At 49.9% G+C, this 20,833-nt stretch overlaps 1 protein-coding gene across 1 annotated transcript; it reads left to right on the forward strand.

Annotated features, from left to right (window-relative positions):
* Window positions 1-1,591: 1,591 nt before the first annotated feature.
* Window positions 1,592-17,681, forward strand: Foxred2 (FAD dependent oxidoreductase domain containing 2). The gene is made up of 9 exons (XM_021184008.2): window positions 1,592-1,704; window positions 2,175-2,675; window positions 4,640-4,891; window positions 5,616-5,882; window positions 6,041-6,207; window positions 9,495-9,660; window positions 10,709-10,950; window positions 12,214-12,384; window positions 14,847-17,681. The coding sequence occupies exons 2-9, from the start codon at window positions 2,176-2,178 to the stop codon at window positions 15,077-15,079; spliced, it is 1,998 nt and encodes a 665-aa protein (XP_021039667.1). The 5' UTR covers window positions 1,592-1,704; window position 2,175; the 3' UTR covers window positions 15,080-17,681.
* The last annotated feature ends 3,152 nt before the right edge of the window (window positions 17,682-20,833 follow it).

A 20,833-nucleotide genomic window follows, 5' to 3' on the forward strand; every position in this document is an offset into this window, starting at 1 on the left:
AGGTGTTTAAAGGCTGTGTGGACTGAGTGCTCTCCTGAACACTTAAGTAATTGTCCCGCCTGCCTGGGCATTCTCACCTGCCCCTTCAGAACTGGGAAGTGAGTGGGAGCAGAGCTATGTAGGAAAGGAAACAGGATTGGATTGTCTTCCTAAAGAGGCAGGTTTCAGCAACATGATTGAACTTAAAGAAGCCAGCAAAAGATGCTGAATCTGAAGCTTGGAGCAGCCCTGACTGAGATTTTAATGTAGAGTGCAAACAACATAAAGTAGTGTGGCAAATGTCTTGGGCTTCAGGAGTGGCCCAGAATCCAGATCTCTTGGTCCAATCCACCTACAAGAAGCTCCTGTAACCCTGCGCTGTGGGCGGTAGATCAATGGCTAGGAATCCTGCACCTCAGCCAGGCGTGGGGCTCCTGATCAGCATTCCATTCCCATCACCAAAGGCAGACCAACTTTCTAGTTCCTTTCGGTGCCTGCCCACCCTCTCCACAGTATCTATGAAATGCTCGGCTTTATTTTTGGTGAGATACCTTGCCTACCCAGGATAGCTCCAGACTAAACCTGTGGGCTGAGGTCTCCACGGTGGCAATAAACTAAAGTTTATGTCTGCCCCCAGGGGGGATTTCTTTTTTTAGTGCAGGCTCTAAAGAGAACACCAGCATTCCTGGGTGTGCTTTCTTTCACCAGGAAAATCATAAAGGTACATTTCTAAGGGCAAATGAGGGAAGCTGCAAGTGGGCGAGGTCCGGATTAGGCTTCCAGGAGCACGGCTCCCTTTTAATGGGAAGTAGCTACTGTCACGCAAAGCTGGAAAAGTCCTTCCCAGATGTTTTTCCTAAGAACCCTCGGCTTCTGCATCGCCTTGTGAAGGTCGCTATCCTTTCCTCCAAAAGGCACACAGTATTCTAATTAGCCAGGTGAGTAACTTGGTCTAGGGAGCTAGCCTGAATATTCAAATCCTCCTTCCTACACAGAATTGCAGTTTGAGCCTCTGGGTTGGGGAGTTTGAAGCAGGATTTCACACAGTCCTCTTGTCTCAGTCTCACGATTGCTGGACATACAAGAGTGAGCCACTATGCTGTCTCAAAATCCACTTAGCTTTATCTTTGTTTTATGCAAACCTTGTCACTTTTTATTGACGAGTCAGTTACAAAGTGCTGGGAATCGCTTCCCTTGGCAACCCTTCGTACAACTGAACGATCAAGTCTCTTAAGACAATAATTGGTTCATCTGACTTGGCCTCATACTCTCCTCAGTCCCACAAAACTGGCCAATTAGGTTCAGTCTTCTACAGTAATAAAGGGATATAAATGGCAAGGTTTTCTCCAAAAATCTCTCATCTTCTGGCACAAGGATTAGTACAAATCAAAAGGAAGGGCCAGGCGTCCCATCATGGACCTGCTGTTCCCCAGGGCACCTCTACCCTCAGAAACAGCGCTCACAGCACGTGTGAGCCACTCGCGCCCCGGCAGCCCCACCAGTCCCGGCGTGCTGCGCGTGGCACACGTGACCCGCCCCCTGCTATTGGCCCGGAGTGGGGAGGGGCGTGGCCGCTGTGGCGCGAGTCAGCCGTAGCTTCCCTCCACTGCAGCCTGCCGTGGGAGCATCGCTGGACTATCGGTGGCGGCAGCGTGCGGGTCGGAAGCTCAGCCTGGGCACCGCGCACGCGCCAGAAGCAGTGCGGGATTGCGGAGACCGCGGCAGGTGTGCCGGGGCATCCTCACGTGATCCGGGGGGGCTGGGGCGGGACCTTAGAAACCACACCTCCTTCAGGGTCCCATTCCCACCCCAGGGTGAAAGGTGGGTAGACCAACCAGAGCCTCTGAAGGGTCCACCTGGGAAGACCTCCTCCCAAAATGCAGGGCACATCCAGAATGAGTGGAAATTGGGGAAACTGCCTCTCCCTTGGGGTGGAAATTACCATGACAATAAGGGAGTCTGACACCCTAGGAAAGAGGACTATGGAGATGAGCTGGGGGTTCAGAATTCCTGTGGGCCCTTGATCCTACCTGAAAGAGATGGAGACGGGATAGATGAGTCCCTAGGTCCCAGGGTTCAGTCCTGGCCCCGCTCCAGATCCCTGGGAGGCTCAAGCGCTGGTTTCTCGTTCCTCGGGAAAGCCTTCACCAGCTGCCAGCCACGAGGTGCGAGGCCTCTCCTCTACTGTGCCGCAGGATGGGTCCCTCGGGGCTGCTGGTGGCCCTAGCCTTGCACCTGGCAGTGTGCTCCCGTCCGCATCGGGACTACTGCGTACTGGGCGCCGGTCCTGCGGGCCTGCAGATGGCCGCCCTCCTGCATCGAGCCGGCAGGGACTACGAGGTATTCGAACGCGAGTCCGCACCTGGCAGCTTCTTCACTCGCTACCCGCGCCACCGCAAGCTCATCAGCATCAACAAGCGGCACACGGGCAAGGCCAACGCCGAGTTCAACCTCCGCCACGACTGGAACTCGCTGCTCAGCGACGACCCACACCTGCTCTTCAGACACTACTCACAGGCTTACTTTCCTGACGCCAGCGACATGGTGCGCTACCTGGGTGACTTCGCGCGGCGCCTGGGGCTCCATGTGTTATACAACACAAACATCACCCATGTGACTCTGGACAAGGATCCACAAGCCTGGAACGGCCATTACTTCATTCTGACGGACCAGAAGGGCCAGGTTTACCAGTGCAGGTAAGGAGCCTCAGGACACAGCCGAATTGCCCTCGAGATTGGAGAGAATGAGAAAGGGTCTACTCCTTGCTCCCAATGAGGTTCAGTGCCAAGCAAAACTTTTTTAAGGTGCGTCCTTACAAAGCTGTGGCTGAGTATGTTTGGGGAAATCTAGCAATTTATCCTACAGGATTTGCCAGGCTCTATTGCCTTCACTATGATCCTGTGGTGATGAATACTGTGTGTGAGCTTAGCTTATAGCCAGCAACCCATGCAGGCAGGTCCGGCCTTTTGACACTACTACACTACATTTTCTTTCTTTCACTACTACACTACTCTTTCTTTCTTTCTTTTTTTTTTTTTTTTTTTCAAGACAGGGTTTCTCTGTGTAGCCCTGGCTGTCCTGGAACTCATTCTGTAGACCAGGCTGGCCTCGAACTCAGAAATCCACCTGCCTCTGCCTCCCAAGTGCTGGGATTAAAGACGTGCGCCACCACTGCCCAGCACCTTTTACATTTTCATTCACAGGATTCAAGTTCTAAAACCATGCAACCAAGTTGTGAAACATACATATACAAAAATCTCATATTTTAAGTAAGTTTGCAAGTTGTACTGGGTCATGATCATAGCTATCCTGGATCCCATGTGGCCCAGAGGCCACGGGTTGGACACATCTGATAGTTTTCTAAAATAAGTGTCCCCAAAACCCATGCTGAGATAGGCAGGGTGAAGTGTCTGGGCAACGTTAGTCACTAGCCAGTAGGATTTCAGAACAGAACCAGATCGAAAGGCCAAACAAGCATGGCTTCCAGATACAGATGTCACCTTGCTTTGGTTTAAGAGACATTATGTGGGCATCTCAAACTTGTTCAGTCGTCATAAGAAACCTAGAGAACATGCTCCCTAACACTCATTTAGCAGGCACAGATCTGAGGCTCTGCTCTGAAGACCTTGATCAACAAGCTGTGTCTTACCACTAACGGGGTGGGGCTACATTGGGTTGGGGTTTTGCTAGTACCTAAGCCTGTGTCCTGTCTGCTACTCCATGTTCACTTCCTGGCTGTCAGCTTCACTCCTGGCTCCAGACAAGCGTGTAACTATTGTTCATCTGTTCCTGCAGCTCAGAAAAAAAAAGGGGGGGGGGGTGTCTTGACTGGGACTCTTAGATTTTAGGTAGCTTCACTGGAGTAGAAAGGAGTGAGGCACAAAGAGGAAAGGGGTCAGAAAACAAAGGAGTGTTTGCCATATGCATCCCTTGTGGCCAAACCGTTCTGCAGCCAGAAAAAGCCACCCCATTATAATCCCCGCCAGTATAGAGAGCAGAGCTGGGCATAGTAGCACACATGCCTGTAACTCCAGCATTAGAGAAACTGAGGCAAGAGGATTGCTAGATCCAAGGCTATCCCAGGCTATAGATCAAGCTCACATCTCAGCAGGACTTTGGAAGCAGGCCCTTCTGTGCTCAGATTGAGGCTTTCCTGCTTTAAGGAGTTCTGATGCCCCGACTCTCAATGTCCCATGTCTCCTCCCTCATGAAACGGGGCAGGGGATACCAGCTGGGGAGTGGGAAGATAGAGGAGTAGATAAGATCTAGATGAATGTACCAGCACAGTATGGGTAGAAGATGTGTGTGCCTGGCTTGCCAGCACGAGAGGACCCTGAATGCCAGAGTGGAGTGCATACCCCCTGGGGAAAACGAAGCTCATCGCTGTGTGAGAGATTAAAGGAGAGAGTTTTGCTTTATCATAGGATCAGTGAGCAAACTTAATCCCTAGGTATGGTATCCCTCCAATAAAGCATGAAGCTCTGTGGCTAGCTTAGAGAGAGGCACACTGGCGTGGGTCAGTAACTGGAAGAGTGAATGGGTAAACATCTGAGTGGACGTGTCCTTGAGGAGCCTGGAATCTGGATGAGGCAAGGAGATCCACACTGAGTGGTTGTACAACTGAAGAAATGAGTCATCTTTCTGTGTCCCCCACCTGCAGCGTCCTGCTTGTAGCCACTGGTCTGGCAGTCCCCAAACTGGTTGACTTCCCCGGCTCTGAGTATGTGGAGGGGTACGAGTCTGTGTCCGTGGATCCTGAAGACTTTGTGGGCCAGAATGTGTTGATCCTGGGCCATGGGAACTCAGCCTTTGAGACAGCAGAAAACATCTTGGGTGTCACAAACTTTGTCCACATGCTGAGCCGTTCCCGGGTCCGCCTCTCCTGGGCCACCCACTATGTTGGAGATGTCAGGTAGGCTACATTCCTGCTTACATATTCTGTACCATACATCCTGTACTAAGCTGTTTCTTGATACTATAAGAAAATGCCTGCGGCTGAGTTCATGATTTCAGAGGCTAAGTCTCCCGTCTATTCCTCTCTCACCAGCACCCCATAGCAGATGGTATCACAGCAGCAGGCACACATGTCAGACAGTAAGGTTCCATAACAGGATGGGAAGCCAGAACAAGGGGGAGGTCGGGCTCCCTTCTATAGCAAACCTCTACCTGGAACTTACAGGGCTCCCAACAGAACTGTCTTCATCTCTTCCGAGGGCATGACCCAGTGATCTGCCACTAGGCTCCACCTCTTAAGGATCTACCACGGGGGCCTGGTGAGTGCTTGACTCCCTGGGTTCAGTCCCCAGCTCCACACAAGTAAGGCGAGCTGATGCACACCCGTAGTCTCAGCTCAGCACTCAGGTGGTAGAGGCTGGAGGATCAAAGTCTAAGGTCAGCCTTGGCTACTTAGTGAATTTGAAGCCAGCTTACACATCATAGGACCTTATCTTTACCAAAAGAAAAAAGAAAAAAAAAAAAAAAACAGAAAGAAGTTCACAAACTCCTGGAGTTATGTCTGTGGGGTTGAAGCTTCCCTTGAGTTAGAAGGTCTCAAATATGGGCGTTTCCCCAACCTCGGCTGCACCCGACAGCCCTCCTGATCCTCTGTCTTCTCTTGCCTGCTTTTGGGGCCCCAGAGCCATCAACAATGGCCTACTGGACACCTACCAGCTGAAATCACTAGACGGCCTCCTGGAATCAGACCTGGAGTATCTGGCCCTCGTGAAGGACAGCAAGGGCAAGTTCCACATCACCCTGAAGTTCCTCCTGGAAAATAACAGCAGCCAGAGTGCCGACTCTATTCCCCTCCCCGAGGATGACAACGACAACTTTGCCATGCGGGTGGCCTACGACCGTGTCATCCGCTGCCTGGGATGGACGTTTGACTTCTCCATTTTTGACCAGTGAGTCTAAGTGGGGTGGATGTGGGGACCCCTCAGGAGCACCTTCAGGCCTCCCTGGGGATTATGGAAGGCTTCAGGAGAGCATCTCAGAGTGCAGGAGGGCGCCAGGGGCCTTGTCCCCAGCAGCTCTTGTTCCTAACAACCCTTCTCACTGGCAGGTCCCTCAGACTCTCCTCGGGGACTGAGTTCAGCAAGAAATACCCACTGATCAAAGCCAGCTATGAGTCCAAAGGAAGCCGGGGTCTCTTTATCCTAGGGACCGCCAGCCACTCAGTGGACTACCGGAAATCCGCTGGCGGCTTCATCCATGGATTCCGATACACAGGTAAGCCTGGCTAACGGACCACTGTCCCAGGGCTCCTGACTTTCAAACGCATCAAAAGGATGTTTTCATGATCTGGAGATTTCGCCTAGAAGCAGCATGATAGTAGATACCTCTGAGGGTGGCTGTGACATGCTCAGTCCCATGCAGTTAAGTGAAAGTGTGGTCAAGGGGATGGGTTGTCTAAGATGTGCCAGTCTCACAGGGCTAGATAAGGTAGTACCCTTCAATGTGTGTGCCCATGAGGCAGCTCATGTACCCGGAGTGTAGGAACCCCTCAGTGAAAGTTCTAATTGATTATGTCAGCTCTTCCTGTGAGACTTTCAGTAGTAAAAATGGCACTGTCTTAATAATGATTGCCTGTAAAATACAAAATTAATTAATTAATTAATTAATTAATTTGAGGGCTGAGGACACAGCACAGTGGCAGAGCATTTAGTGTCCCGGAAGCCCTGTGTTCGATATGATGATGATGATGATGATGAGGGTGAGTGTGATGAGGGTGATGGTGATGATTTGATTGTTGCATGAGAACAATCCCCAACCAGAAACTGATACTTTGTAATGTGAAGGAAAAACAGAAACAAAAAGTGAGGAAGAGAAATAAGATTGCTGCATGTTGAGTATCATCTGGAAGCTGAGCCCGGGCATCCCTAGCACCTTGTGGTGGCTAGAAAGCCTTTGCTTTTCTCTTTTTTATTATAATAATGTGTGTGTGCACATGTGTGTACATGCACACTCACACATGTGCACAGAACAGGTACCATGGCATGCATATGAAGGTCAGAAGACAGCTTGCAGGAGTCAGCCTCCTTCCACCATGAGTTGTGGAGTTCAAACTCAAGTTCTTCAGCTTGCATAGATAGCAAGCGCTTTGAGCCACTGAGCCACCGGGCCAGCACAGCCTTTGTCTTTTCCTGAGGAAACAGCTGAGGGCCAGAGAGTGTTGCTTGTGTTTGATTTAGTCTCTGGTTTTTAGAAGGCAGCTTCTCCTGCCCTTTTCTCCCCTCCATGGAGGAAGCAATGGCCCAAAACCACTGAGTGAGCTGTTTAGCTCTTACCCGCATTTCAGGAGGGTCAGATGCCATGGGCTTGGGATGGAGTTTGCTTGCAGGGCCTGCTTTGCACTCAGTGGGTGGGAGATCGAGTCTGTCCTTGTTCTCAGGCATCCAGGGGAAGCTTTTACTCGGGGGGCCTGAGTCTTGTTGGTCCGTGTATCCTCAACCCCAGTCCAGGGTCCACAGTACTGAGCCAGGGGGAGAAAAATGACCTACAAGAGGTAACGGTAGTAAAACATTTGGAGCAGGCTGTGATAGCCCAGGCTAGCCTCAAACTCCCAATCCTCCTGCCTCAGCCTCCCTGTTTCTGAGATTACAGATGTGCACTACCACACATGGTTTGTGCTTTGTTTTCTTCATGCAGGCAATAAGGCAGATGATGTGGCGCTCAGAGGAGGGGCCCCTGCACAGATCTTGATGCAAAGAATTATGTGCTTATTGTAGAAAAGCTGAAAAAGACAAAACCACACAAAATCTGTAATCACTTACTGGGGTCACACATGTGCCACAGCGTATGTGTCCACGTCTGGGGACGGCCTTTGGGGAGTCAGTTTTCTCCTTCCACTATGTGGGACCTGAGGATTAAACTCAGGAATGATGGCAGGTCAAGCCTTCTTACCTGCCAAGCCACATTGCCAGCCCGATGAGTTTCTCTGTAGCATGAAAAGTAAGAGGTGATAGCAAACTTGGCATTGCCCTCTGCCTGGGGAGATCATGCCCTCACTCCCAGGTTAGAGTGGGCACTGTGGGGATGACGCTGCTGGCTGATGCTTGAGAATACATCCCCGGCTCTCCTGCCTGGCAGGTGACATTAAATACTTAAGCTCATCTGAGCAACCCTGGAGATCAGCTGTCAGTCCCCTGGTGTGTATCTTTAGAAGCAAAAAAGGTGTTACTGGGAGATCCTAGCAGGCTCACAGCTCCTCAGGTGGTGACACCTAGAGAAGTCCCTTTAGCCCATGGAGTGGGTGCCACATTGCCTGGCTACCACTACGTGGGCCACAACCAAACCCTAAGGGCCTTGAGTCCACATCCTCCTGTTTCCATTTAGTTTGATGGCTTTTGTCACCTCAGGCCCAGAGTTTACACTTCAATGCCCTTTCTAGTTGACAGGGAAAGCTACATAGTGAGTCCAAGGCCAGCCTGGGCAACTTAGACCCTTCTCAAAGTAAGAAAAGGGACAGAATGTAGCTTAGTGACAGAACACTTGTTTCACATGTACAAGACTCCAGGTTCCTTCCACAGTACCAAAAGCAATGAGGAAATTTCGCCATTTTCTGAGTTTGATCTTTCATGGTTTCTCTTGCACCCCCTGGAAAGTCCCACGCCTCAGCATGCTGTCACCTGCTCTGCAAAGGTCTTGCATTCTTGAGGTGCCAGGCTTGTTCTCCATCCCAGACACCTCCCAGACCCCTCTATTTTTGCCGCTGTCTCCTTTCTTATGAGCAGCTGGCTTGTGGCCCAGCCTCATTGCATTGGGTGTTTTATTAACTTTGGAAGAACAAGTAATTGTGTTGGCTGGCACATTCCACTATAGGTAGAGCAGCCCCAGGTGGGAAGTAAACCTCCTGAGTACTGGCTTGGGCGCCAACAGCTGCCTTCTACAAGAGATCTCACAACAAGACAGTGACGGGTAGATTTGAGCTGAGAACAACAGAAGCAGCCAGAATGTCCATGAGGCCTTAGAGATGACCTCCAAGGAGGATGGAAAGCTCTGTATCAGGGTTAGATACAGTGTATCTCACCCAGTGTAAAGGATGACATTGGCAGGGAAACTTCCATGTACAGATAGCCTCAAGCAGGGGTAAACCACTCACACCCAAATCCACCGCACCCATACTCTGCCTGATACCCAAGAGACAGAATGGAGCAGGGTCCCTGACTGCATGTGACTATGAAGAAGAAATATTTGCCACCTGGCCTTGTATACTCTATATATACTTTATATATAGTCTACATTTACTCTGTATACACTCTCTATATATACCCTGTATATACTCTACGTATATACTGTATATACTCTACATATACTCTGTAAACACTTTACATATACTCTGTATACTCTGTATATACTATATATACACTCTACATATTCTCTGTATATACTCTATGTCTGTATATACTCTACATAGACCTATACTTTTAGCTCTCACTGCCACTGTTCTCAGGCCTGGGCCTCTCTCCACTGAGCCAAGATAAAATCTTGGCCCTTCCTCCCTCTGGCCATTTCAGTGCGTGCTGTCCACCGGCTACTGGAACATCGGCATCATGGCATCCCCTGGCCATCCATAGAGTACCCCATCACACAGCTGACCAGCTCCATCATTCGGCGTGTAAATGAGGCTTCTGGGCTGTACCAGATGTTCAGTGTGCTGGCTGACATCATCTTGTTGAAGGAGTGAGTAACCCTTCCCACTTCATCTCCCCCAACCCTGCTTTACCCAGACACCCTGCCCCTTGCTTCTGGTACTATTCTGTGTGCTAAGTGGTCCGGTTGTTTCTTGTGCAAAGGAGGCCTGCAGAGGCTAATCTACTGTGGCAAGGAAGTCAGCGAGGTAAATACCACAAGGTCTTCGAGACAGCCCACATGTAAACCCCGGATTTTAGGCATCTTACTGTATGGTTTGGGAGGGGGGGTTATTTAAGCTCTGCACTTCTTGCCTCATCTACAAAATGAGCATAATTCCCTTGCAGCATTGAAGGGTGAAGATAAGAGTCCCCTCAGGCAAGGACCTGCTTGGCCCTTTTAGATCAAATGATTACTGGCACATCCAGGACAAACAGAGCCCAAGGATACAGTACAGGACGTGTCAGGAGAGAGCAAGGGAGGACTTTACAGAGGACAGGCAGGTGAGACACAGGAAGATGCCTAAGTCAGAGGACACCCCTTGATCCAAAGCCCCGGCTGCTCAACCCCTAGGTCAGGGACACGGGGAGGCCAGGAGCTCAGCATACCTCCTTGCCTTCCCCTCAGCACCCCTTCCGTGAGTGCCAGAGCTGTCTAGAGCAGGGGCTCATGCCAGAACCCAGGGCTCACTCAGCATCCTAGTCCCAACACCCACAATGGCCCAGTGGCCTCCCAACACAGTCACTCTGCCCTCGGTAGCCACCAGCCACCCTTTTAAAAGGATAGTCATACTGTTGTCCCTGCCCCCCACGCCCCTGGGGCCAACAGCTCCCCTTCTCCATCCACTTACGCATACATTCACCCCATACCTCCTTTACTCAAATCCCCTGACCTCCCTGACCTCATCCTGGAACACCCTTGCCCCTGGCATACTCTCAGGTTGAAGAGAGCTTTCTGGAACCTGCCCCAGATATTCCAGAAGGCACAGCTGCCACAGCGGTATTATAGGGTGGAAGGTTCCTGGTCAGTCCACAGCACTACCCCTGTGGTGAACCTGCACCCCTCCCTGGTCCTGAGTGCTCCCGGGTCCCACCCACAGGAACGCCACAGCCTTTGAGTACCTGGAGGAGTTCCCTATGCAGATGCTGGCCCAGCTGGAGATGCTCACAGGGAGGACAGCACGGCATGGGCTCTTTGTCATCAACATGGAATATGGCAAAAACTTCTCTGGGCCTGAGAAGGACGTCTTCTATTATGACCGGTCTGTGGCACACATAGAAGATGCCTGGATGTCTAACTTCCTTCACCCTGTCATCTACTACTACAGACACCTCCCCACTGGTAAGCTGCCCTCCACCCTCCCTGCACTCAGCCTCTTCAGAGGCCTCTTCCTGGACCACCTCTATCTACAAAGCAGGCACCACAAGGACATTCAGAACTTCTACAGCTGACAGAGGGCACTCGGGGTACCCGAGTAAGCCACACATGGTCTCTGGGTACTATGTAGTGAAAGGAGTGCTGTCATGTTGTGGTGTCTCAAAGTGGGGGGAGGTACTGCAGGTGAGTTGTAAGAAGAATGGTGGGTAAGATGACTGAGTGGTTAGAGGCACTTACCATGGAAGCCTGGAGACCTAGGTTCAATCCCTGGAACCCACGCAAAGGTAGAAGAAGAGAACCGACGGCCCCGATGTGTCCTCTGACCACCACACAGGCTCTGTGACATGTGTGCCCACACAAACAACAGTAACAATAAACCGGACAAGGACAAGAACCCAGTACAGAATCGCCAGGCCAAATTCACACTTCTGCACTGACATCACTTTGACCTTGGCCGTTTTACTTAACTCTGCTGAGCCTTGCTTCCTGGTCTACAAAGTGGGATGCTGATGGTCAGTCCATGTAGGACTGCAGGAGGGGACACACGATCTGCCGGTGGCCCAAAGGCACAGCCGAGGTATCAAGCCTTTCAGTTCAGAGCTTGAAAGGTCTCAGGTTGATGAGGGGTGCTCCAGACAGGTGCTTGTCACCCCAGGGCTAAGGAGGCTGGGGCAGGTTTGCCATGAGCTCAAGGCCAGCCTAGGCTATCTAGTGAGCTCCTGTCTCAGAGCTGAGTGTACTGAGCCACCCTTCTGTAATCTCAGCATAGGAGAAACAGAGGCAGAACAACCTCGGGCTACTTGAGACCTTGTCCCCCAAAAAGGAAGAGGTGGCCCAGCTGGGGATTGTTCCCCAGGGCAGAGGCAGCTTCAGAAGGTGGGGAATGGGGAGTGCAGGTCTGTAGTCGGCAGCCTGAACACTGGCCAACTAGGATTGGCCACCTCCTAGAGTCTGGTTTCCAGGGATGGGCAGTGTTGGTCTAGTGGCCTATGGGGTGGGCGCTTAGAGGGCAGGGTGAGTCTAGATGAACACTCTATGCTCACTGGTCCATGTGAGCACTCAGAAACCACAGGCAGCAGCTCTGGTTCCTCTTCCTCCAGCTACATGAAGGTGGCTGGTGGCCAAGCTGACCACAGCCTGGCAGAACCACCACAGGAAGGCAATCATGAGAGAAGGGGGATGTGCCAGCATGAAGGGCCAGGCCCTGATGCCTCCCTCCTCCTACAGAGCAAGATATGCGGTTCCGTCCTGCGCAGTGGCCCCTGCCTCGGCCTGTGGCCATCCATCACATCGTGGAGGACTTCCTGACTGACTGGACAGCCCCAGTAGGACACATCCTCCCATTGAGGCGCTTCTTGGAAAACTGTCTGGACACAGATCTGCGTAGCTTCTATGCAGGTAACCAAGTTTCTGAGAGGGCAGATGGTGGGATGTATATCTTAGTGTTAGAGTGCTACCATGCGTGGGTTTGAGGCCTAGCACAGGAAAAGGAAAGGGAAAAAGAAGGCAGGAGAAAAGTAAAGAAGAGCTAGAGAAAACGAGGCAGATAAAACTAATGGAAATTATGCTTGAAGTGAGAAGCTTGATATAAGGAGTTGATGGATTAGACAGAGGTAAAGAGAGAATTGGTAAGTTGGAAGGCAGAACTGACGGCTAAATACAAAGAGGGACCTAGGACAAGAACTCAAATGATCTAGAAGAGAAAATGACAGAAATAAGCCAATATTTTTGTCCTTTGAAACCCCCGGATGTTTTGAGTCCAGTGCTTTTTCTGTCATTGAGAGAACATGTCAAACAGCTGTCAAATGTCTGACACCATTCTCCAAGTCAAGTTAGAGACCGCCTCCAGCCAGTCAAAGAGCATCCTGCTTTATCCTGAGTCTACTTTGAAATGATAGCTTGGGAGCTGACTTGCTACTGTGTGACACGCCAGTCCTAATCAGCTAAGTATCATCCTATCTTGGTTAACCCACAGAGCAGAGCCCGAGCTGATCACCTCTGCAGTTCCTATAGTCTGTGAGCAGCCAACCTTGATCATACAGACTCCTGAAATGCCTAGAAAAGGGAGCCCTTGGCTTCAAACTGCCTGCCCATTCCTCAAGGCTCCAAGAGTCCACAAAAGACCAGTGGCTTATCCCCACCCAGCCTTTGTTTGGTACCCTGGATGTGTTTCCATCCAGACCATGCAGGATGTGGGCCAAGACCCCCAGTGAATGCCTGAGTGAATATAGCCAAATCTCTACTTAGAGCCAGGGGCTTGGGCCCACTAACTTTGGGGAATCCCAAAATGAAATCTCAATTAGATTTGATGATTGCTGGCAGAACACTTTGATGTCAGAATATGAAAGTGTATCCATGTGTTAAGTGTTCCCACACAGATTTAATGTCTGTTTGTTTTATGTGATATTTATCAGTGCCCCGAGGATTTCTTTTTCCCTCTCCTGGGTTCCCACATGCAAGATTCAGTTTACCACAGCACTTAGCAGCTGCATACAAGGCAACTCTTTCCTTATTCTGAATAGAACTAGCGCATTTTCACTTTATGGCTTCCCTTTAGCTTTCCCAAATTGTTGCGTGTCTGTTCTTAAGCTCTGAAGCCATTACAAACAAGATAAGATATCCTAGTTTGCTTTCCATTGCTGTGATAAAATACCAAGACCAGCAGTGTGGGGGGTAAAGGTATATTCCTCCCTCTTACACTTCCAGGTCACAGTTCATTGTGAATGAAAGGCAGGAACTGAAGCAAGGGTAATGAAGGAGCACCCTTGCTGGCCTGTGCTCCCCATAGCTTGCTCAGACAGCTTTCTTATGCAACTGGGACCACCTGCCCAGGGATGCACCAACCACAGTGAGCTGGGCACTGCCACACTAATCCCCCACAGACTTGCCTACCAGAAATCAGATGGAGGCAACCCTGCAGTTAAGGTTTCCTCTTCAGCCAGCATGCCTTTAATCTCAGCAGCAGGAAGGCAGAGGAAGGCAGATCTTATGTTTGAGGCCAGCCTGGTCTACATTGTGGGTTCCAGGATAACCAAGGCTATGTAGAGAGAGCACTCGGGAGGCAGAGGCAGGTGAATTTCTGAGTTCAAGGCCAGCCTGGTACAGAGTGAGTTCCAGGTTAGCCAGGGCTACACAGAGAAACCCTATCTCGAAAAAAAAACAAAATAAATAAATAAAACAAAATAAAATAAGCTGGGTGGTGGTGGCACACGCCTTTAATCCCAACACTTGGGAGGCAGAGATAGGTGGACTTCTGAGTTCGAGGCCAGTCTGGTCTACAAAGTGAGTTCCAGGACAGCCAGGGCTATATAGAGAAACCCTGTCTCGAAAAAGCAAAAAATAAAAAAATAAAATAAAATAAAATAAAATGGGGCCCTCTTCCCAGATGACCCTATCCTGTGTCCAGCGGACAGAAAGCTAATCAGCACGTAAGGATTACCCAACTCAGGTATAATATACCACTGTGATGGTCCTGTTGATAGTGATGGCTAAGTGCAGGGAGTATAGAGTCGTATATACCATATGAAAACCAAGATGGGAGACTGGTGAGATAGCTCAGTGGGTAAGAGCACCCGACTGCTCTTCCAAAGGTCCAGAGTTCAAATCCCAGCAACCACATGGTGGCTCACAACCATCTGCAACAAGATCTGACGCACTCTTCTGGAGTGTCTGAAGACAGCTACAGTGTACTTACATATAATAAATAAATAGATCTTAAAAAAAAAAAAAGAAAAGAAAACCAAGATGACTGCTAGGTAGAAAGTATAATATGTGGTTACCTAGGTCCCCAGCATTGCCTCAGCTCCTCTCCATGCTTGTCTCCCAAGCCTGGCCTGATACCTCCTTTTGTCTTCACATAGAGTCCTGTTTCCTGTTCACGCTCACACGCCAGAGGCTGCCGCCCTTTTGCCAGCAGGGATACCTGAGAATGCAGGGGCTCTCAAGCACCAAGAGCCTTTGGCAGCATGGTGTGGAAAGCAGGCTCCTGCAGGACTACACGGCCATGGAGAACAGCAGTCGGTGGCTTGGTGACCACTCCTCAGCTCCAGGGCCTCTGACTCAATCCCTTGACAGCAACAAAGAGGAGCTCTGAGCATCCTTCCCCAGACTATGGTGACTGGCACCTCTCCAGAAAACCTCTGCCAGAGAAGCCTCTTCTCCCACTTTTCAGGCTGCTCAGGACCATCACAGAGATAACAGACAACGGGACTGCCCATAGAGTGCAGAAGGCTGGGTTAGGGTCACATAGCGGTGTCCCTTCCTGGGCTGGCCCCTGGTGCTAGATGCAAGGTCAAGAGGAGGATACCTTCTGTCAGGTATGAGCTGCCTTCCACATCCAGCTTGTGTCCAACTTGGACCATCACTAAGTAAGCACCATGCTGGCCTTGTGTGTCTGCGTCTAGGACCAGCCAAACTCCTTTTCATTTTCCTTCTGGTTCACTCTGCAGATGGCCTTCACTCTACCTGGGGAACATCTCAAAGCTGAAGGCCCTTTGTTTCCACAGTGGGCGTAGGAGAGTCAAGGCTTAGAGTCTTCAGCAGTGGGGCAGACAGTTGGGATCTCTGCTTCCCAATACAGATATGGACCCCAACTCAGAAGCATCAGATATCTCCTAGTGTCCTTATCCAGGAGGCCTGCCCTTATGCCACCCTTCTTTTCACACTGTGATGCCTTCCCTGGAAGTCAGGCTGGGCATCACAGGCCCAGAGGGCTTGTATGGGGCAGAGACAGGAAACTCCTGCAAGGTCATCTGTCCAACTGACTTCTCGGGAGCAGGGCACCTCAGTGCTGCCCTGTCCCCAAGATCACACTCCCAGGCATCGGCAGCCTGTGTGTCCCTCTCCCACCCTGCTGCCTGGCATCCTGAGCCATGCCTTCCTTGATGCCTGCCTGGGCAGGTTTAAGGTGATGCTGTGCCTGCCGCCGTGGGCACGGAAATGTTGACACTTGCCCAGCTCTGGGCTGCCCTGATGCTCCTCTCTTCCTTGCTTTCCCTCCCAAGTCCACACTCAGCCAACAGATTAGCAAAGAAGCCACGAGGAAAGCATTGCCCACAAGGACAGCATGGTGATCACATCATGATTTCCCATAGCCCCAGAGTGCAGGTACTACTGTTCCTCACCAGCCTCCATCGGTCGTCATGGAGGTCACTCAGACGTCCAGGGACACAACCCAAAGCCCCTTCCTGGGATCATCCTCTCTCCCTAGGAGAGTCGTGGCTGGGTCCAAGCTCTCCTAGCCATCTGACCTACCTGCAACCATCTTCCTTTCTGGCCTACCAGATCCCAACAGGACAATTCAACACCTTCATGTCACCAGGGGAACTGTGTACCCTGTATCTATTTGGGGTAGTTTGCACAGTGCCAATCCTCCTAACTAAGTCATCATCCAAGCCCAGGATGTCAGTGTTGCCATATTTCACACAGATTGATTGGCAAGCCAAACTGGGACCCTGCCACCCCACCCTCTTCTCCAAAGCATTTTCAAATGAGTCTTTGATTTAACACAACAAAATCGAAACCTGCTCCTTACACCTCGCCCTCCAGTCATCGAGGATGGCTGAGCCACTTGTTTGGTGCCTTAGCAAGTAGCTGGCTGACACCCTTGTGTAAGACATCTGCTGCTTCCTGTCATCTGCCAGATCGTTGATTCCATCAAAATATCAGGCAGCCTTATTTGTTTTCAACACAGAGTGTTCTGTTCTTGCTCAGTTGACTAGAGATGTCTTCTGCTTCCCCCACCCCATAGGGATTCCGTGTCCTGGCCTGGTACTTATTATATAGCCCAGCCTGCACTTGGACTCACAGTCATCCTCCTGCCTCAACCTCACAAGTATTGGGATTACAAGCTTGAACCATAAAACTTTCTTTTTTAAGATTTATTTTTACTTATGTGTACATGAGTGCAGGTGCCCAGAAACCAGAAGAGGGTGTCAGAGTCCCTTAAAGCTGGAGTTACAGGAGGTTGTAAGCCACCATGTGTGGGGCTGAGAGCTGAGCTCAAATCCTCTGGGAGAGCAGTAAGTGCTGAGCCAATTGCTCCGGAACCCCTTCCCCATAACTGTTTTGAAGAAAAGATTAAAAGTAAGGCAAGCTAGATGTGGCACACATCGGTATCCTAGCATTAGGGTGGCCAGGGCAGGAGAATTGAGGTCTAAAGCTAGCCTGGGCTACATGGAGAGTTCCAGTATGGGCAACTTAAAAAGATCCTATCTCAAAGAAACTTTAAAAGAACAAAAATAACTGGGCATGGTGGTATATGCCTTTAATCTTAGCATGCCCAAAACATGGGGTGGAGAATCTCTTGTGAATTCAAGACCGGCCTGGTTGACTCAGTAAATTTCAGGTCAGCTAGAGTTATATGAGACCTTCTCTCAATCAATCAATCAATCAATCTTCTCTCAATCAATCAATCAATCAGTTAGTCAGTCAGTCAGTAAGCAGGAATAATTATGGTGAAGAAACTGGTTGAAATAAGTGAGAGACACGAAAAGGAGTTATGTAACTTCTCATGATCATCCCTTGAGGGTGTAGGGAAGGGCTGACAAGTTTTCCCCACAACCCTGCATACGATGTGGCACCCAGTGAGAGGGGGCAGCAGCTGCTTGAAGCTGTGACGATAGGAAACCACGGTGGCTCTGCTGGGACTGTGGGACAAGGTTCTTTATTCCTCTTTGGATCAAATTTGTGTTTATTTTTCGAATGTGATTATATGCTACTGAAATAAAAATACATTTATTTTTAAACAATTTCTGCTCTGGCATTTTGGGATGGCTGGGAAAGAGTAGACATGGGAGTCTTGCAAGAGGCTGTGCTGGTCCGTGTAGTGGCCAGAGTGGAGGTGCCCTAGAAGGAATCACTAAAAGGAAAGGAGCACCCTGCATTTTGCATTGGGCGCAAGCCTGCCCAGAGACAGAGTAGGGAGAGACACTTGTAATCCTAGCACTTGGGAGGTAGGGGGTAGAGGCAGGGGGATCAGAAGTTCAAGATCATCCTGGGATACAAAAGACATCTTTTTTTGTTTTTGGAGACAGGTTTCTCTGTGTAGCCCTGGGTGTCTTGGAACTCACTCTGTAGACCAGGCTGGCCTCAAACTCAGAAATCCGCCTGCCTCTGCCTCCCGAGTGCTGGGATTAAAGGCCATGCACCACCACGCCCGGCTAAAAGACATCTTTTTTTTTTTTTAAGACTTAATTATTTATGTCCTTTATGCACATGAGTACTTTGTCTGCATGACATCTGCGCTCCAGAAAAGGGCATCAGACAGGTGTGAGCTGCCACATGGGTGCTGGCAGTTGAACTTAGGACCTTTGGAAGAGCAGTGAGTACTCGTAACCACTAAACCATCATCTCTCCAGCTCCTATAAAAGGCATCTTTAATCCCAGCCCTTGGAAGGCATAAGGAGAAGCAGGTGAGTTTCTGCAAGTTCAAGGCCAACCTGGTCTACGTAAGGAGTTCTACTCCAACAGCTACATTAGGAGATCCGGCCTTGAAACAAAAAACAATAAAATAGGATGTGAGTGGTTGGAAGGAAGGCTAAGGGAGGGAGTGATTGATGTACTCCTGTGTGGAGTCTGAATTCACTGAGACGACATAGCATGGCCATCCTTGGAAGCATCTTCTCTCAAATGATAGGAAATCAGAGAAAAATTCCTCATGTGGGAGAGACACCCCCACCCTACCCCCGGGCTGGTCTCCAATGCCTTGGACAGCACCAAATTCCTTCTGTCTGATAAAATTCCCGGAAGTCTACTTGGAAACCAGCGGGCCAAAAAGCAAATCTGTGGCCAGGGGATGTGGCTCAGGTGGTAGAATGCTTGCCCAAAACACACAAAGCCCTGGAATCATGGTGGTCCAGCATGGTGGCATACGTCTGTAATCCCAGCACCCTTAGGAGGCAGAACCAGGAGGATCCAAAAGTCAAGGCCGAGCTCTCAACTCTACACTGAACGTAGAAGCTAACCTAGAACACATTAAATGATATCTCAAAAGAAAAAAAAAAAAAGCCCATATAAGCCAAGTATAATGTTACAGGTCTATAATCCCAATTGAAAGGACCAACCTCAGCTATATGTGAGTTTGAAGCCACCCTGAACTGCATGAGACCTACCTCAAACTGCAACAGGGCCCCAGACCTTAGCACAACTGACTTCATTATGGAAGAGCCATTCAGGCTATAAAACTCAGAAGTCGATAGTAGCATCAGCCAAATGAAGACAAAAACCTAATCGACCAAAGTCCATAGTTATAGGAAAGTCTCTAAATGTACTAACCTTGCTTTTTAGCTTCTGTAGTTCTGACTTTAGCTAACTGTTTGTTAACTCAAGTGTGTCAACCCAGAACACGTTTTTGGTGCTTAACAGCTCATCCTGAGAAAGGCTCAATGCTACATTGGGATCCTGAACACCCATTGTAGTCGGTGGCCAGCTAATAAAGACTTTCCATTGGCTTATACCCATGTCTGAGCAGTCTTCTCTGGGGAATACCCCACAACGAAACCACACACACAAGAAACCATGTGGCACAGAACTGAGACCTTCCTACAGCCACAGGTGACCTTAAACGTGGAGCCTGCCCTAAGCAAACCATGTAACTGTGACACCTGTGTTAGTAGTTAGCTCTGAGTCACCAACAATAAATGGTGTCACACTAAAGGAATAGAGCACTGCCCCTTGGTGCCGTTTCATCAAGAGTGAGATTAGTCTCGGCTTCATGCTCCCTCTGTTTCCCACCCTGTCTCTGTGGTATGAGTCTGGATTTGAGCCTGCTTGAAGGCTGCCTTGTGAATCCAGCCCTGTGTCTGTCTCTGCCGTGTACATGCGTCTTTAAGGAAGGGCTTTGCTCTCTCTTTTATTGAACAGTGCAGAACACTGTTTAATGCGGGAAGAAATGGGACATGTTTCAAAAATCTACAACAAAGTTTTACAAGGGATTAAGTCATTGGCTCCAACTGACCCAGAAAACAAACACTTCTGCCAACAGCAGCGTTCTCCAAGCGATCTCTGTATATTGCAGTCAATGTTTATGGAGAGTTTTATAAGACTGCTTTCTTCCTCTGTTCACCGTGTCTAGCCAGTGATTAACACACTTGCACCACTCTCGTATCAGGGGCATGGGAGAGTACTTAAGATCACAGCTGTGCATCCCTTTAGGTCGGAAAGGTTGGTTACATGGGAAAGCCAAGGCAGTTATGTTGTGAACCTTGTTCTCTTAAAGGCAGGTTAAACAAGCAGGCTGAGTACACAGCGGGACGCCACTCAAGTGAGGGACTGTAAGGTGTGAGGTTCCAGTCCCTAGAATGTGAGGAGGTGTTTTTAACATGATGCAGGGCCATAGCCACCGCTCTGCCAGGACAGTGCTTGAAGAGAGGCACCCAGGCCGGCAGGTGAGCCCTACAGATTCCTGATTGCAGAAACCTGCGGACAGGCGGTTAAAGATGGGAAGTTGTTGCATAGTATCTGAGGACTAATACCCACTCCATGCAGATTCTGCCCCCACCACAGCCACATGCAGTAGAGATGACTGTCCTCACTCTACAGGGAGGGACCAAGGCTTAGAGCAGCCACACAGGAAGACCATGGCAGGGCCCTGGGAAAATGTCCTCTAGACAGAGGCAATCCACTCAAGAATGGCAACTGTCTGTGGAGAGATGGCTCAGCGGTTAAAAACACTGACTGTTCTTCCAGAGGTCCTGAGTTCAATTCCCAGCAACCAGATGGTGGCTCACAACCATCTGTAATGGAATCCGATGCCCTCTTCTGGTGTGTCTGAAGACAGCAACAGTGTACTCACATATATAAAAGTAAGTAAGTCTTAAACAAGAGTGGCGACTGTCAGTCATTCTTC

The sequence above is a fragment of the Mus caroli genome, unplaced genomic scaffold, assembly GCF_978045245.1.
Source record: "Mus caroli unplaced genomic scaffold, Mus_caroli_1 scaffold_16, whole genome shotgun sequence".
Taxonomy (NCBI): Eukaryota; Metazoa; Chordata; class Mammalia; order Rodentia; family Muridae; genus Mus; species Mus caroli.